This window comes from Anomaloglossus baeobatrachus, chromosome 1 (assembly GCF_048569485.1).
Source record: "Anomaloglossus baeobatrachus isolate aAnoBae1 chromosome 1, aAnoBae1.hap1, whole genome shotgun sequence".
Taxonomy (NCBI): domain Eukaryota; kingdom Metazoa; phylum Chordata; class Amphibia; order Anura; family Aromobatidae; genus Anomaloglossus; species Anomaloglossus baeobatrachus.
In genome coordinates, this window is record NC_134353.1 from 590,904,336 (window position 1) to 590,923,054 (window position 18,719).

Genomic DNA, 18,719 nt, shown 5'->3' on the forward strand with positions numbered 1-18,719 from the left:
CAGGAACAAGATTCCTTTGGACAGCTTGCCTCACCTCTTGGCCTTCAGAGCTGTTTTCAATTGGTCCAAAAGTTGAATGTAATACCTTGCATTGATGGTGGCACCCTTTTGAAGGCAGTCCAATAGCAGCACGCTCTCCTTATCCTAGAATACAGATGCCATCATCTTAGTGGCTGATTTTTGCACCCTGAATTTCTTTGGATGAGGAGAACCACTGTGCCTCCACTTTTTTGACTGCTGATTGTTTTCAGGGTCATACAAATAAATCCAGGTCTCATACATAGTGACCAGTCGATCCAGTAAGTTCTTAATAATCCGGAAATGCTGACAAATGGACCGGGAAGTTTTCTGATCTGTTGTCGAACATTTGGGGACCCACTTTGCAGATAGCTTCCTCATGTCCAAATGTTCACAGATAATGACACAAATATGTTCATGGGTAATCCCCATGATGTCTGCTATTGCTTTAGCTGAAATTCGTTTATTCTCCTGTATGATGTTGTGCACAGCATCGACGATCTCCGGAATAACAACCACTCTCGGTCATCCAGGACGTTCCTCATAATCGGTGCTGAAGTGGCCCATTTTAAATTTGGCAACCTAGTTCTTAACTGTGGAATATGAAGGGCATTGATCCCTAATGTCTGCGATATATCACCATGAATATCCTTTGCGGACTTTCTTTGCAGAAACAAGAATTTTATCACTCCTCTGCTCTTAGTTGCTGTGTATCACATTAGACTCCGCCATTTTGTTTTAGAAAGTGCGTAGAACATTGTTGCCATAAGCAACAAACACAAAATTTTGAAAACATATATTAGACACAAGGCTTTCATGTGATGTAACATTTTACCATAGAAACAAAAAGAGATCACAAAGACAAAGACTTATCAGCAGACCCTTGTATAAAGGCATTTGTGTGGTCTACAGGGGGAGTCTGGATACATGCATCTTATAGAATGCAGCACAGGCGCTGATTAAGGTGCTAGTTTTGGTTTAGAATGCCATAATCTAGTGACAGGTCCCCTTTAAATACTTACATCTTCTAGTTCCCACCATCTTTTCAAGTTTAATAAACAGTGCTAAGGACAAATATTTGGATTTGCCTCAAAAACCAAGGACATCTTCGAAAACTTTTGTACTGGTGGAAACTGTGCAGATATACACCATGTTCCAAATTATTATGCAAATTAGATTTAAGTGTCATAGCGATTTTTTTTTTTTTTTTTTTTTTTTTTTTTTTTTTTTTTTCAATGAAACTGATTGATGGTATTGTGTCTCAGGATTCTTTGGATCACTGAAATCAATCTCAGATACCTGTGATAATTAGTTTGCCAGGTGAGCCCAATAAAAGGTAAACTGGAAAACTGGACACAATATTAGGCAGGCCACAGTTTTCAAGTAAAATGGGAAAGAAAAAGGATCTCTCTCCTGCCAAAAAGCATCAAATAGTGCAATGCCGTGGACAAGGGATGAAAACATTAGATATTTCCCGAAAACTTAAGCGTGATCATCGTACTGTGAAGAGATTTGTGGCTGATTCTGAGCACATATGTGTTCGTGCTGATAAAGGCAAAATGAGGAAGGTTTCTGCCAGGCAAGTCCATCGGATTAAGAGAGCAGCTAGTAAAAAGCCTTTACAAACCAGCAAACAGATATTTGAAGCTGCTGGTGCCTCTGGAGTCCCTCGAACCTCAAGGTGTAGGATCCTTCAAAGGCTTGCTGTGGTGCATAAACCTACTATTCGGCCACCCCTAACCAGAGCTTACAAGCAGAAACGGATGCAGTGGGCCCAGACATACGTGAAGACTAATTTTCAAACAGTCTTGTTTACTGATGAGTGTTGAGCAACCCTGGATTATCCAGATGGATGGAGTAATGGTTGGTTTTTCGATGGCCATCATGTCCCAACAAGGCTGCAACATCAGCAAGGAGGTGGAGGAGTCATGGCAAGACATCTGGTAGGCCCCTTTAGGGTTCCTGAAGTTGTGAAAATTACCTCTGCAAAGTATATAGAGTTTCTGACTTACAACTTCCATGGTACAAAAAAGCAGAAATGTGCCTTCAGGAGCAAAATCATCTTCATGTATGACAATGCACCATCTCATGCTGCAAAGAATACCTCTGTGTCATTGGCTGCTATGGGCATAAAAGGAGGAAAACTCATGGTGTGGCCACCATCTTTCCCTGACCTCAACCCTATAGAGAACCTTTGGAGTATCATCAAGCAAAAGATCTATGAGGGTGGGAGGCGTTCACATCAAAACGGCAGCTCTGGGAGGCTATTCTGATATTATGCAAAGAAATTCAAGCAGAAACTTTCCAAAAACTCACAAGTTCAATGGATGCAAGAATTGTGAAGGTAATATCAAAGAAGGGTTCTCATGTTTACATGTAACTTGGCCTGTTAGGATATTTTGGATTTAAATACCTTTTTATTTCAGTGAATGTGACCTCCTAAATGCTGCAAATTCCAGAAATGAGCATTGTCAGTTCTTTAAAACATATAAAATGTTTAGAAACTCTACTGTGCCTAACAATTTGGAACAGTGCATTTTGAGTTTTTTTAAATTTTGAAGATTATACTGTTATCATTGGGAGGTTTCTTAATTAAAATTCGATGTATACTCTAACGGGTGATGACTTTTATTAGACTGACTGTCATTTGAACCGACCATTTAGGAAAATCAGAGAAAAATATAATTTGCACAATAATTTGGAACATGGTGTATGAATCTCTGAGTGATTGCTGATTATGTATGACATACTGCTTTTTTTCCATTAAATTATGTTTGAATCTAATTAAACAATTTTAAACGTTTTTTATACTGAACAGATCACAGAAGCTGTCATGCACTGATTTTTACATGTTATTAGTTACTTTAGTTAATAAATGTTTAGTAAAAAAAAAACAGTTTGCAATCCTCAATCCTTCATTTATTTGCTAATATATTCATTCCATTTCAGACCCTATGATACGCAATTGTATCATATCATAGGTTCTGTTTGGAACTATCAATCCTAGTAAAAAAAGCTTAAAGTGAGCTTTGTGTTTAGGGTTATGCTGATAAATCAGCATAGTATAGAGTAGCTTTTATCCTGCACTGATTTCACCGTGCACTTTCCTCCTTTTCTACAGCTTTTTTCTGTGCTAAGATCACATGTCTAGTAATCATCGATTAGAATGGATCCAGCAGCAATCTGTTGGACATCCGTTGTGCAAATACAACTTTATTGTCCCTTTTGAAAAAATTTACTATTGCAGTATCCATTTTTTGAACATAGGAGTTTATGTAAAAACGCATCCGTTAACTGATTGCTATTTAGCCATCTGTTCTTCTTTCATTTGCAAAGGATCCATTTTTTGCTCACTGGATCAGTTGCAAAAGAAAGATAAATAACAATCCATTAACGGATTCATTTTCCATAGATTCCTGTTAATAAACGGCTCCTGCAAAAATCTATATTTTCAAAATGGACAAGAAAGGACATTTTCACAATTTTTTTGCCAATGGATTGTTGCTGGATCTGTTCTAACGGATGATTACTGGACATATCAACTTAGCTTAAGGGAGGCTTTGCACATTGCGACATCGCACGTGCAATGTCGGTGGGGTCAAATCGAAAGTGACGCACATCCGGCGTCACTTTCGACATCGTACTGTGTAAATGCTAGATGATACGATGAACGAGCGCAAAAACGTCATTATCGTATCATCGTTGCATTCACCGACATTTCCATAATGCCGGTGCCGCGACAGGTACAATGTTGTTCCTCGTTCCTGCGGCAGCACACATCGCTGTGTGTGAAGCTGCAGGAGCGAGGAACATCTCCTTACCTGCCGCCGGCGGCTATGCGGAAGGAAGGAGGTGGGAAGGATGTTTACATCCTGCTCATCTCCGCCCCTCCGCCGCTATTGGCCGCCTGCCGTGTGATGTCGCTATGACGCCGCACGACCCGCCACCTTAGGAAGGAGGCAGGTCGCCGGCCAGAGCGACGGTCGCAGGGCAGGTGAGTGCATGTGAAGCTGGCGTAGCGATAATTTTCGCTACGCCAGCTTTCACAAGATATTGTATCTGCGACGGGGGCGGGGACTATCGCGAGCGACATCGCAGCATTGGCTTGCGATGTCGCAACGTGCAAAGCCCGCCTAAGACTGTACAAGCTTTCCTTCCTTTCCGAATTGCAGATTACAACCCCCCAACTGCTGTTATGTATGAGACTGAGAAGGGAAAGTGAGAGGCGAGTGTATTGTTACAAATGAGCATTAAGCTCTAATGGATAAGTAAGATTTAGATAAAAGAACTTACAGCTGTGCTGCATAACCAAGATGGTGGAACATTTTGAATAAATACCAGTGAAAAAGTTGCCTAATTTTGCAGATGGAAGTAAACAAACAATAGTACAAACAATAGAGCAGTAAGCAAAAGTTCTATACAAAAATGTATATAGTGGGTATGCCTTATTTGGCTAGAGTTTCTGCTGTAATACACATGTAGTGTTTCATGCAATTTGTAAAAACTTCTGCCTATGTAATATATAGATGACTTATGACATCCAAAAAATGTGATACAACATATAGACTAGGATTGTTTACAATATAAACTATACTGTTCATACATTTCTTGTGTTTTCTAGTCCCTGGAAGAAGCACTAAAGAAAGCTTTGAGTGGTAAATTTGAAGATGTAATACTGAGTTTGCTGAAAACTCCATCCCAATTTGATGCCTCAGAGCTAAAAGCCGCAACAAAGGTATTGTACGACACTGTAGTTAACCATTTTTATTTTGATTATATACACTATTGTATATTTCATCTTTTTTCATACCACAATCTTAATTATTACAAGTTTTCATCACTGGAAAAAAATTGTAAAAGAGAATGTTATAAAGAATAGAGCACAATTTGTGATTGCAAGGATGTCATATCCTTAGGATAATGTCTGATCGTGGGGGTATGACACCTGCCCCCCCATCGATCCTCTGTTGTCGGTGATAACAGCGGCTGAGACTACACAATTAAGGTGTTGTGCAGCTCCATCTATTGTATAATGGCCGCGGCCGGGTACCACATATCCACCCCCTATTAAACTCAACAGGAGGTGTGCAGTAGATACTGTGGCTCCCATAACATAGCTGGAGTTGTGAGGTGCAGCTCCGCAATTGTGCAGTTCCTGCCATCAACTGGCGTGCTGGGTGTCGCACCCCCTCCGATCGGACATTCATGACCTATTCTAAGGATAGATCATCAGTGTTAATGTATTGGACAACCTCTTTAAGATAAATTCTAATACAGCACCTTACTACTACTATGAAATTGCACTCCTTTGTATCTTATGACAATTGAAGTTATAACACAATGAACAAGAAGGCATTTAATTATGTATCTCCATCAAAGGGTCTTGGAACAAATGAAGACACAATCATTGAAATTTTGACAACACGGAGTAATCAGCAAATCAAGCAGATTAAGACCGACTACAAAGCAGGTATCTAGTCAGTTAACTAAGCTTTAGTTACGGAGCCAATTTGAGCTTAATGCCCAGGCCAAATTTTTCAATTCTGACCAGTGTCACTTTATGAGGTTATAACTAGGGATGATCGAATACCTCAAGTATTTGGCAACGCCCAAATTCGACGACTAGGTATTCGACTATTTACAAATATTCAATGCACAATGTATGTCTATGGGAAACCCGAATAGTTGCCGAATAGCTACTTTTCGTGCTTCCCATAGACTTACATTGCGCATCGAATATTAGCATAGCGGCAACCTATTTGTCGAATATTCAAAGGAAGTGATATTCGATCATCCCTAGTTATAACTCTAGAATGATTCAACGAATCCCGGTGATTCTGAGACTGTTTTTCCAAAACATATTGTATTTCATTACTTCATGATAGTGGTAAATTAAGTACAATATCTTTTGTGTTAATATGTGAAAAAAAATGGAAATTTAGTAAAAATGATGAAAATTTAGCAATTTTTAAACTTTTAATTTTTATGCCTATAAACCAGAGTTCTGTCACACAAAATAGTTAATAAATAACATTTCCCACATGTCTACTTTACATCAGCAGAAATTTTGAAACATAATTTTTTTTGTTAGAAAGTTAGAAAAGTTCATCAGCAATTTCTCATTTTTTCAACAAGATTTACAAAACCATTGTTTAGGGACCACATCACATTTGAAGTGACTTTGAGAGGTCTAGGTGACAGAAAATAACCAAAAGTGACACTATTCTATAAAATGCACACCTTAAAATACCCAAAATCACACTCAAGAAGCGTATCCTTTTCAGGTGCTTGACAGGAATGAATGCAGAGTGAAATGAAGAAATAAATAAGTTTACATTGTACCTAAAAAATGTTGCTTCAGCCTCAATTTATTCACTTCCACAAGGGATAGCATGACGACATGGACCCCAAAATTTGTTACCCACTATTTTATCACCGTGCTAATACCCCACATGTGGTCAGAAACCTCTGTTTGAACAAATGGGAGGGCTCTGAATAAAATGAGCACCCTTTTAATTTTGGAGCACAAAGTTGGCTGAAAAAGATAGCGGGTATCATGTTGCATTTGCAGGGCATCTAAGGTACCTAAAGAGCACAAACCCCCCTATAAGTGACCCCATTCTTGAAACTAGACCCCTCAAAGATTTTATTCAGGGGTATAGTGAGCATTTTGAACTTTAAGGTACTTCACAGTATTTTATAGCATTAGGTTGTTATATTGAAAATTTTCATTTTTTCACTAAATTATTGCTATAGCACCAAATTTCATTTTTTTTCAAGAGGCAACACCAAAAATGTGAACCATAGTTTGTTACCTAAATTCTCATGAATGCAGGGATACCCCACATGTGGTCACAAACCGTGTTGAACTGGATATCGGAGGACCCTCCAGTAATACCAGTCCTGGCTGTGGTTACCTGCACTGAACTCCGGAGCTCTCGCCTGAGACTGGACTGAACTCTGGGTTTGCAGGACTAAACTGCAAGCGTCGACTGATTCCCCAGTGATTGCGGTTCATTTCATGACAGCGGCGGACAAGCCAAACTCCAAAGCTGTCACCTGAGCTCCGGAGTCCAGCCCAGCCTGTCCGCAACTGTAACATGAACCGCAATCGCCGGGGAATCAGTCGACACTCGTGGTTCAGTCCTGCAAACCCAGAGTTCAGTCCAGGCTGAACTCCGGAGCTTCAGAGTTCAGTGCAGGTAACCGCAGCCAGGTTTCATATTACTGGAGGTTCCTCCAGTAGCCAGTCCGACACTGGTCACAAGCATCTGTTTGGACATAAGGGAAGGCTCAGAATGGAAGGAGCAATATTTGAGATTTTGAAAGCAAATTTTGCTGAAATAGATAGCAAGCACCATGTCGCATTTGCAAGGCCCCTAAGGTATCTAAATAACAGAAAACTCCCACAAGTGACCCCATTTGAGAAACTAGACCCTACAGGGGTTTTATCCAGGGATATAGTGTGCATTTTGAACACAGTTACTTCACAGAATTTGATAACATTAGGTCGTCATATCGATAATTTTCATTTTTTCACAAAAAATGTTGTTTTAGCACCAAATTTCTCCCTTTTACATGAGGTAACAGGCAGTGTGTTGTAGTTTCAATAAAATCACTGTTTTATCAGCAAGAGATTATCATGCCAAGACTAGATGTCTCCTGCTTCTTTAGTAAACTTCTCTGTGTAAGATATCACAATAAACTTATTGAGGTAATAAATCTACCAAATATAATAGGTTGCAGCAGGGGTATAGTCAATAAAACATAACTTTTAATCAACAATGGATAAAGTAGGAAGAGACATTGATATTAAATGGGGTGCAAATTAACACCAAGTCCTGCAGGGTTGGGCAAAGGAACATTATTGCACCTGCCCGCCGGTATGAGACCCAAAACAAAGTGCAATTGGGCTGTAAACGAAGAAAAAAATGCACAGGTAGGTGAAGTAAACCCTAATACACATGTGCTGAACACAATTAATGCTATATTGCAAAACAAAATGTCATATAAAGTGCAAATGCATGGCTGATGGTCCGTTAATATTGAATAATGATATTGATCCACTAGAAACAGATAGGATACAATTAATGGAACAATCTCTCCATAGACCTATCAGGGGATAAGGTAGCATGCATCACCAGAAATGGCATAACACGCTACCTTATCCCCTGATGGGTCTATGACAAAACGCGTTTGATTGGGGTGTCTGTGAACAGTTATCAAGGAATAAGAGTATAGGGGTACTGTGTGGACTTGCAATATCCTCCTTCCCCCACTTTTGGCACCTTTCCATGACATCTCTAGGACACAGATGGAAGACATGAAACAATATGGTGAGGTTGTTCCTTTAACTGTGTCTTAGGCCGTGATCTGTTTCTAGTGGATCAATGTCATAATTCCATAATAATGGACCATCAGCCATGCGTCTGTACTTTATGTGACATTTATTGTGCAATGTAGCATTAATTGTACTCAACACTTGTGTACTAGGGTTCACTTCCCCTACCTGTGAATTTTTTTTTTCACCTACAGCATGATTGCACTTTATCTTGGCTCTCATACCTGTGGACAGGTGCAATATTGTTCCTTTGCACAACCCTGCAGTATTTGATTTGTACCGTGTTTAGTATCAAAGTGCTTTCCCGTTTTATCCATTATTGATTAAAAGTTATGTTTTATTAACTCTACCACAAAGAGGGAGGCTAGGCACCACCTGAATAATTAAAGCCATGTGCCATGTACCAAACAAAGGACCAAAAAACAGCAAGAGTAGTACATGTGAGGCACCAGGCTTTGAAATAGAAGATAATGACTAGGGCGGACCTTGAACAGTGCAAAAATGTACAATATTTATTTAAACATGGTGGCAATAGACACATACATAGTTAAAATAATTTAAAATCAGACATGAACATAGTACACTATCAACTCCATCGATTTGGTCAACTATAACACACATGGGATATCATTTGGAAATAATGACACATACAATATATTCTATGAACCCTTGTCAGGAATTCAAGATAAACCTTTGTCAATATCCCCTGTGTGCTTAATAAAGTACTTGCAAAGCTCTAAAGTAATGGATGGTGGAAAGCCAAAAAGACTATCTATAGTGGCAAAAAAAAATTAAAAAAAAAGTAATTGTATTTATATTGGGAATGGTGCAGAAAGGCTAAGTAGCCAAAAAGCTTGGTGCCTTACATGTACTACTCATGCTGTTTTTACTAACTCTACCCCTATTGCAACCAACGTCTCTGTGTTACTCCGCCTCCACCATTGAGGAGGTCCAATCAATGTACACAGAAAGCGTCCAATCCGAATGTTTATAATTAGCTCAGCTTTATTAGCACTGCTAGATCTACAGCAGAGTAAACTGTATGAAAATGACAGCATTCACACCAGTAAGTGACTCATTTCTGGAATCAGATCAGCCCCTACATCATGCCACTCTCAGATTACATTGTAAAAACCCAGTGAAAAGTTCCCTTTAAGGCTAGGTTCACACACTGCGTTTTTTTGACGCTGCGTTTTTGCAGCAAAAACCGCACAAAAACGCACCCGCGGCAAAAAACGTGCGCAATTTGGTGAGTTTTTTGCTGCGTTTTGCTGTGTTTTTTCTCACTGCGTCTTTATGTGTTTTTTATCAGTGAACAAAAAAAAAAAAAGGTGTGATGTCATTTCCTCCTTCAATATGTTCTTCACTCTCCACTAGTGTATGCAGGAGAGCAGACAGCTGCAGAACTACAAGGCTCAGCATACTCCATCCAATAGTGCATGCAGGAGAGCAGACAGCAGCTGCAGAACTACAAGGCTCAGCATGCTCCATCCAGGACTGTATGCTGGAGGGAGAGTCAGGGGGAGCAGACCTACAAGGCTTAGCATCCTCCATCCAATAGTGTATGCAGGAGAGCAGACAGCAGCTGTCGAACTACAAGGCTCAGCATCCTCCTTCCAGGACTGTATGCAGGATTTCTTTGCCCCCCCCAAAAAAAAATGACGTGGGCTTCACCATATTTTGTATGCTAGCCGGGTACAGCAGGCAGGTACGGGCTGCCCCCAACCCCCAGCTGCCTATTTGTACCCAGCTGGGAACCAAAAATATAGAGAAGCCCTTTTTTTTTAATTACTTCATGAATTTCATGAAATAATTAAAAAAAAAATGACGTGAGCTTCGCCTAATTTTTGTGTCCAGCTGGGTACAACTAGGCAGCTGGGGATTGGAATCCACAGTGCAGGGTGCCCATGCTTTCTGGGCACCCCCACTGCGAATTGCAGTCCGCAGCCACCCCAGAAAATGGCGCTTTCATAGAAGCGCCATCTTCTGGCGCTGTATCCAACTCTTCCAGCTGCCCTGATGCCGGGTGGCTCACTGGGTAATAATGGGGTTAGGGCTAAGTTTATATTATCAGCTGGCCCTAAGCCCAAAATTCATGGTGTCACGCCAATATTAGACATGGCCACCATGAATTTCTAGTAAAGATAAAAAAAACCACAACACACAGAAAAATATTTTTATTAGAAATAAAACACAACACAATTAGTGACTCCATCTTTATTGAAATAAAAAACTCCCCTCCGCAGTAATCCTGGGTCAAGGGTCCCGCGCCGTCCAATCCGGATCCAATATCATCTGATCGGCTTGCTGGAAGGCAAAGCGATCAGATGATGTGTCAGGATCAAGTGCCTGAATCACATAACACATCAGCTGATTGTATAAAAGCCATTTATACAATCAGTAGATGCATCGGTGCAAAAAAAAAATACTCACTTATGTGCTGATTACCGGCAGCTTCTGCAGCGGACTCTGATCCCGCCCGATCGCTGCAGCAGCTGCCGGTATCAGGGATGAAGTCTCCTGACGCATCCGCTGATAGGTGAAGCCGGCCGACCGCTGGCGTCAGCCCGAGACTTACGATCCGCTAATGCGTCAGGTGACTGCATCAGGTGATCCATCGCCAGGTCCTGCATCCTGCAGGCATACGTACCCGGGGAGACTGCACACTGCCGGAGCGGCGATACCGTGACAGGATCTGGGAGCGGGCATGGCACCAGGAGTCTGCAGACAGGTGAGTATAACTTTTTTTTTTTCTACTGTTCACTTTTGCCGCTTCCACCTCCTGCCCGTACATGACGCCGCACGGCAGCTGACATGCACAGGACGGGAGGTGGAAGCGGCGGTGACGGTACCGGGAGGATTCACGCTTCTGTATTTACTGACAGAAGGAATCCTCTTCCTGTACATGTCACTTTACTACCCAGATCCTGCGTTTATAGCTGCGTTTTTGGTCTTAGAAACGCACCAAAATGCAGCTATTTGCGTTTCTCATTGCATCTTTCAACATCCCATTGCACTCAATGGCTATGTGCGCACAGTGCGTTTTTCGTGGCATTTTTGCGCGTTTTTCGGGTGCGTTTTTGGCCTCAAAACTGCAGGACTTTGCTTCCCCAGCAAAGTCTATAAGTTTTCATTTTTTTTGCTGTCCGCACACATCTGTTTTTTTTACCTGCGTTTTTGAGTTAAAAAAAAAATGGACATGTCAGTTCTTTCCTGCGTTTTTCTGCGTTTTCCGCCCATGCAATGCATTTGAAAAACGCAGCAAAACGCAGAAATCAAAAACGCAGCAAAACGCAGCCAAAAACGCACCAAATCGCGGCAAAAACGCATGCATTTTTTTGACGCAGGTGCGTTTTTGTGCGTTTTTAGCGGCCAAAAATGCACAAAAACGCAGCATCAATAAGACACAGTGTACGCACATAGCCAATGGATGAAAAGCGCAGTGAAAAACGCGGAAATAATTGACATGCTGCGTTTTTGTGGCACTACAAAAACGCAGCTGAAAAAAAAACGCTGTGTGCAGACAGCAAAAATGAAAACTCATAGACTAGACCCTAAGGGTAAGTTCACACAGTGCGTGACTTTGCTTCCCCAGCAAAGTCTATGAGTTTTCATTTTTGCTGTCTGCACACAGCATTTTTTTTTCAGCTGCGTTTTTGTGGTGCCACAAAAACGTCGCATGTCAATTATTCCCGCGTTTTTCACTGCGCTTTTCATCCATTGAGTGCAATGGGATGTTGAAAGACGCAATGAGAAACGCAAATAGCTGCGTTTTGGTGCGTTTCTAAGACCAAAAATGCAGCTATAAATGCAGGAGGTGGGTAGTAAAGTGACATGTACAGGAAGAGGATTCCTTCTGTCAGTAAATACAGAAGCGTGAATCCTCCCGGTACCGTCACCGCCGCTTCCACCTCCCGTCCTGTGCATGTCAGCTGCCGTGCGGCGTCATGTACGGGCAGGAGGTGGAAGCGGCAAAAGTGAACAGTAGAAAAAAAAAAAGTTATACTCACCTGTCTGCAGACTCCCGGTGCCATGCCCGCTCCCAGATCCTGTCACGGTATCGCCGCTCCGGCAGTGTGCAGTCTCCCCGGGTACGTATGCCTGCAGGATGCAGGACCTGGCGATGGATCACCTGATGCAGTCACCTGACGCATCAGCTGATCGTAAGTCTCGGGCTGACGCCAGCGGCCGGCCAGCTTAACCTATCAGCGGATGCGTCAGGAGACTTCATCCCTGATTACCGGCAGCTGCTGCAGCGATCGGATGGGATCAGAGTCCGCTGCAGAAGCTGCCGGTAATCAGCACATAAGTGAGTATTTTTTTTTTTTGCACCGATGCATCTGCTGCTTGTATAAAAGCCGTTTATACAATCAACTGATGTTATGTGATTCAGGCACTTGATCCTGACACATCATTTGATCGCGTTGCCTTCCAGCAAGCCGATCAGATGATATTGGATCCGGATTGGACGGCGCGGGACCCTTGACCCAGGATTACTGCGGAGGGGTGGGGGTTCTTTATTTCAATAAAGATGGAGTCACTAATTGTGTTGTGTTTTATTTCTAATAAAAATATTTTTCTGTGTGTTGTGGTTTTTTTTATCTTTACTAGAAATTCATGGTGGCCATGTCTAATATTGGCGTGAAACCATGAATTTTGGGCTTAGGGCCAGCTGATAATATAAAGTTAGCCCTAACCCCATTATTACCCAGTGAGCCAACCGGCATCAGGGCAGCTGAAAGAGTTGGATACAGCGCCAGAAGATGGCGCTTCTATGAAAGCGCCATTTTCTGGGGTGGCTTTGGACTGCAATTCGCAGTGGGGGTGCCCAGAAAGCATGGGCACCCTGCACTGTGGATTCCAATCCCCAGCTGCCTAGTTGTACCCGGCTGAACACAAAAATTAGGCGAAGCTCACGTCATTTTTTTTTTAATTATTTCATGAAATTCATGAAAAAAATAAAAAAAAAAGGGCTTCTCTATATTTTTTGTTCCCAGCTGGGTACAAATAGGCAGCTGGGGGTTGGGGGCAGCCCGTACCTGCCTGCTGTACCCGGCTAGCATACAAAAATATGGCGAAGCCCACGTCATTTTTTTTTGGGGGGGGAAAAATCCTGCATACAGTCCTGGAAGGAGGATGCTGAGCCTTGTAGTTCGACAGCTGCTGTCTGCTCTCCTGCATACACTATTGGATGGAGGATGCTGAGCCTTGTAGTTCAACAGCTGCTGTCTGCTCTCCTGCATACACTATTGGATGGAGGATGCTAAGCCTTGTAGGTCTGCTCCCCCTGACTCTCCCTCCAGCATACAGTCCTGGATGGAGCATGCTGAGCCTTGTAGTTCTGCAGCTGTGGTCTGCTCTCCTGCATGCACTATTGGATGGAGTATGCTGAGCCTTGTAGTTCTGCAGCTGTCTGCTCTCCTGCATACACTAGTAGAGAATGAAGAACATATTGAAGAAGGAAATGACATCACACCTTTTTTTTTTTTGTTCACTGATAAAAAACGCATAAAGACGCAGTGAGCAAAAACGCAGCAAAAAACGCAGCAAAAAACGCACCAAATCGCGGCAAAACGTGAGCATTTTTTGCTGCATTTTTTTGACGCGGGTGCGTTTTTGTGCGATTTTTGCCGCAAAAAACGCACAAAAACGCAGCGTCAAAAAAACGCAGTGTGTGAACCTAGCCTAAGTCTACTTTTGTTTTCCTATTGCAGTACAATATACTCTGACTTTTTGTAGGTAATTTGCATCACAAACTGCATTGTAGCGTTAGCATATTATACATTAAACCAAAGGGCCTACAGTGTCATATTACAGCGCCATTCTCTACAGAGTGAGAACAAGCAACTTTTTGAAGATTTAACAGAAACAGAAATATTAGTCCAAATCTATATCAGCCCATTGCAGATGTAGATTTAATTTTCTGTCTTTAGGACAGCTCAGTATGCAAGAAATGTATTAAAAGGTCTAAATCTTATAATTAATTTAATTTAGTGCAATATACTCAAACAATGTCACTTGAAAACCGGAGTATAAAACATTAGAAAAAAGTTTTACATTGTGAATTAGTGTTAACTGTAATCAAGATCTACATTGTAATATTTGTATCAGGAACACATTATGATGATACTATAATTTGTATAATTTCATAATGGAAAGAAATAATGCCACAATTATATTTAAAGTTAGTAAGCTAAATGTGTGTGATTTTTATATAGGTATTGGAAGCTAAGATCTATCCAGCCTGTCTGATAGGGAAACAGTACATATACAAATGTTTGGGAACACTGCAAGTTTAAAAAGAACATTTTCAGATGCATTATTGTATGTACATTAACAATAATATTGTTCAATGTGAAATGTTTGGTTTGTAGAATATAAAACTGATCTTGAAAATGATATCATTGATGACACATCTGGAGATTTTAAGAAGGTTTTGGTGGCCCTCATGAAGGTATTGTCTGCTATTCCATGACTACTAAATCTGATTTAGACTATTAACAGAGATTCGAATTTTTCAAGGTTTGGCAGTTTTCTCGCTAAAAATATGTTTATTGTTGAAAAATTTGATGGTGAATCATAGATAATCCATTTCCCCTGTATGTAACACACTGAGGTCTCGGTCCAATATTTTATTGGAAACCAGTCCTAGTAATGTAAAGGGTGCTTTAGATGCTGCGACATCGCTAACGATATATCGTCAGGGTCACGGTGTTTGTGACGCACATCCGGCGTCGTTAGCGACTGTAGCAATATGCATATGCTGTATGTCCCCTAGGGGCCTCTAGGGGTCTCTCTTCTTGTATGTGTTTACAAGCAAGTGGGAACTCGCTGGTACTGCAGACAGAGTGCAGGCAGCAGGGAGAGATGCAATGGCTGACAATACCACCTAATAAATAGCCTGAAGATCTCCACTGAGTGTGATTACTGAGAGACACAACAACAGAACATGGTGGCAGCTGGGCACAGAACCTTCATGTGACACACCTGCAAATCCTCAGAGCTTGTGTGTGACTAGGACTGTACAGAACATCATAGCAACTGTGAGTACAGATTTCCTGTCATTATACAAGATGGAGACTGGTCTGAAGCCCCCTCAGAAACTGGATGTCTCATCATGTAATCTATCCCAGACATGGAGACACTGGAAAGAGGAGTTTACTCTGTATGTGGATCTGACAGTGGCCCCCAGTGATGACAAACGTAAAGTAAAGCTGTTTTATTACTTAATTGGGGAAAAAGGCAGAGAACTAGCCCAGACCTTACTGCCAGACACAGACCGCCTCATCCTAGCAGACATTGTGGAGGCATTTGATAAGCACTGTGACCCCAAGAGAAATGAGACTGTGTAGAGATACAAGTTTTTCACAAGACAGCAGGTGGATGGGGAAAATGTAGACAGATATGTGACAGAGCTGAGGACATTGGCTGCAACATGTGGCTTTGGGGAAATCAGGGATAGCCTCATAAGAGACAGAATTGTATGTGGCATTATGGATACTCGCCTCACAGAAAGGTTACTCAGAGACGAAGAGCTGACCTTAGAGAGATGCATGCAAATTTGCAGGGCTGCAGAGCTGACAAAGCGCAGCCTGAAGATGATGGCAGGCACCAGTGATAATAATGATGATGATGATGAGGTACATGCAGTATCTATGAGAGGAAAGACAAGACCAAGCTCCACTATAAGCACGATCCACTGCAAATATTGTGGTAAGAGACATGAGAGAGACAAGACCAAGTGTGCAGCATATGGCGAAACCTGCAGGTTATGTGCAAGAAGAATCATTTCCCAGCTGTCTGCAGGCTGGGAACAAGCAAACAGCATGGACAGGTCCACACTGTGACACCAGACACTGACAGTGCAGAGGACATTACATGGCTACAGCTGCAACCTGCAACAGAGAATGTCAATGTAATCAGGCAGCCAGTAGTCAAGGATGCCAAACAGCTCTATGCAACCTTCCTGTTGGATGAGAAGCCCATTAGATTTCAGCTGGATTGTGGAGCAAGCTGTAATGTAATTCCAAGTGCTCTGCTGAACAAGCAGGTTATCATTGAGCAAACGGACAAGGTACTGGTGATGTACAACAACAACAGAACAGCGATGTTGCTGCATGTGACAGGCTAGTGCAACCTAAAACTATTGCAAAAAAAGACAAAAATCGTTTGTTTTGGAGAGTTCGTTTAATTTAAAAAAATCGTTGTCAGGTAAGTAGAGATGTTGTTCCTTATTCCTGCAGTGTCACACATTACTATGTGTGACACTGCAGGAGCGACGAACATCTCCTTACCTCCGTCCACCAGCAATGAGGAAGGAAGGAGGTGGGCGGCATGTTCCAGCCGCTTATCTCCGCCCCTCCTCTGCTATTGGATGGCTGCCATGTGACGTCGCTGTGATGCCGCACGAACCGCCCCCTTAGGAAGGAGGCAATTCGCCGGCAACAGCGACGTCACAGGGAAGGTAAGTAAGTGTGATGGGTGTTAGCGAGCAATTTGCCCGTGACGCACAACCGACGGGGGCGGGCACATTTGCTAGTGATATCGGTACCGATATCGCAGCGTGTAAAGTACCCTTTAGAGTGATTTCAAGATAGAAACAGATGCAAACCTGACAGCAACTAACAAATAATACAATACACTGACAGTCTTTTTATGTTATTCAAAATTTAAAAATTGTCCAAAAATTATCCCTGTAAGTAATTTGGGAAACTGACTGAGTTACTGTTAGGGGTCGTTCACACCACCATATTAATCGGACAACTTCACAGATATTACACGGACCAATGTTATTTAAAATGGCTGTGGTGATCAATCTTTTTTTTCATATGGCATGATTCAGCATAAAAAAAAATTGCACCATGCTGCGTTTTGACATGTCAATTGGACGAAACTCAACCGTTCAAGTCTATGGGTGCAGGAAACACATTGGACTGTACTTAGATAACATCTCAGTCCAGTCTGATTTGTACAGACTCACATAATGGAGAGGATGGGAAAATTTAGTTCAGTTTGCTCCAATTCATGTGACCCTAGCCTTAGAGGTAATATCACCCTGCGGCGAATGGGATGACTGCACATAATGCCCTCCCCTTCTTCCTCGCCATTATGCTTGCTGGAAGCTTTTTTCTGCTGTAGCTGGTGGCTCCCACAATCTTAGCTGTGATAAGTTTTTCTCTTTTTTTATATTATACCACTCCATGCATTGCGATTGCCACTTTGGTTTTCTACTATACATTTTGTACAACACTAATCAATTTTTGTTAATCTCTTAATTGTACTTCACAACTATTTTTCTCTTGTTAAAAAGGGCGTTACAAGAAATGCAAAGACCGTACAGTCGCTTGTGACAAGCACACCGTCTAACATGATGTCAGATTTTTTTATTCTGCAAAAAAAGATGGAAAGCAGTTACATATTGTAGTGAGGGAATGATGTGTACTTTTTTTATTAACATACAGGTGCATCTCAATAAATTATAATATCAGAAAGTTCATTTATTCCAGTAATTCTATACAAAAAGGGAAACGCATATATTATATAGAGTCATTACACACAGAGTGATCTATTTCTAGTGTTTATTTCTGTTAATGTTCATTATGGCTTACAGCCAATGAAAACCCAAATGTCATTATCTCAGAAAATTAGAATATTATATAAGACCAACTGAAAAAATGATTTTAAACTCAGAAATGTTGGCCTACTGAAAAGTATGTACAGCAAATGCCTCAATACTTGGTCGGGGCTCCTTTTGCATGAATTACTGTATCAATGCGGCGTGGTCAGGAGCCGATCAGCCTGTGGCACTGCTGAGGTGTTATGGAAGCCCAAGATGCTTTGATAGCAGCCTTCTGCTCATCTGCATTGTTGGGTCTGGTGTGTCTCATCTTCCTCTTCCTCTATATGGGGTTTAGGTCAGGCGAGTTTCCTGGCCAATCAAGCACAGTGATACTGTGCTTATTAAACCAGGTATTGTTACTTTTGGCAGTGAGGACAGGTTCCAAGTTCTGTTGGAAAATGAAATTTCCATTTCCAAAAAGCTTGTTGGCAGAGGGAAGCATGAAGTGCTCTAAAATTTCCTGGTAGATAGCTGCGCTGACTTTGGTCTTCATATAACACAGTGGACCTACACCAGCAGATGAAACGGCTCCCAAAAACAATCACTGATTGTGGAAAATTCATACTAGACCTCAAGCAGCTTGGATTATGCCCTCTCCACTCTTCCTCCAGACTCTGGGACATTGATTAATACAATAAAATGCATTTACTTTCATCTGAAAACAACACCTTGGACAACTGAGCAACAGTCCTGTTGATTTTCTCCTTGGCCCAGGTAAGATGCTTCTGGCATTATCTACAG

The 18,719-nt window shown here is 41.7% G+C and overlaps 1 protein-coding gene across 1 annotated transcript in view; it reads left to right on the forward strand.

Moving 5' to 3' along the window:
* LOC142245378 (annexin A1-like) overlaps nt 1-18,719 on the forward strand; it is a 69,961-nt gene that overhangs the window by 17,214 nt on the left and 34,028 nt on the right. The window contains exons 5-7 of the mRNA XM_075318038.1: nt 4,640-4,753; nt 5,398-5,488; nt 14,734-14,813. Of these exons, the coding sequence (XP_075174153.1) occupies nt 4,640-4,753; nt 5,398-5,488; nt 14,734-14,813 (285 nt within the window). The remainder of the gene's footprint in view (nt 1-4,639; nt 4,754-5,397; nt 5,489-14,733; nt 14,814-18,719) is intronic.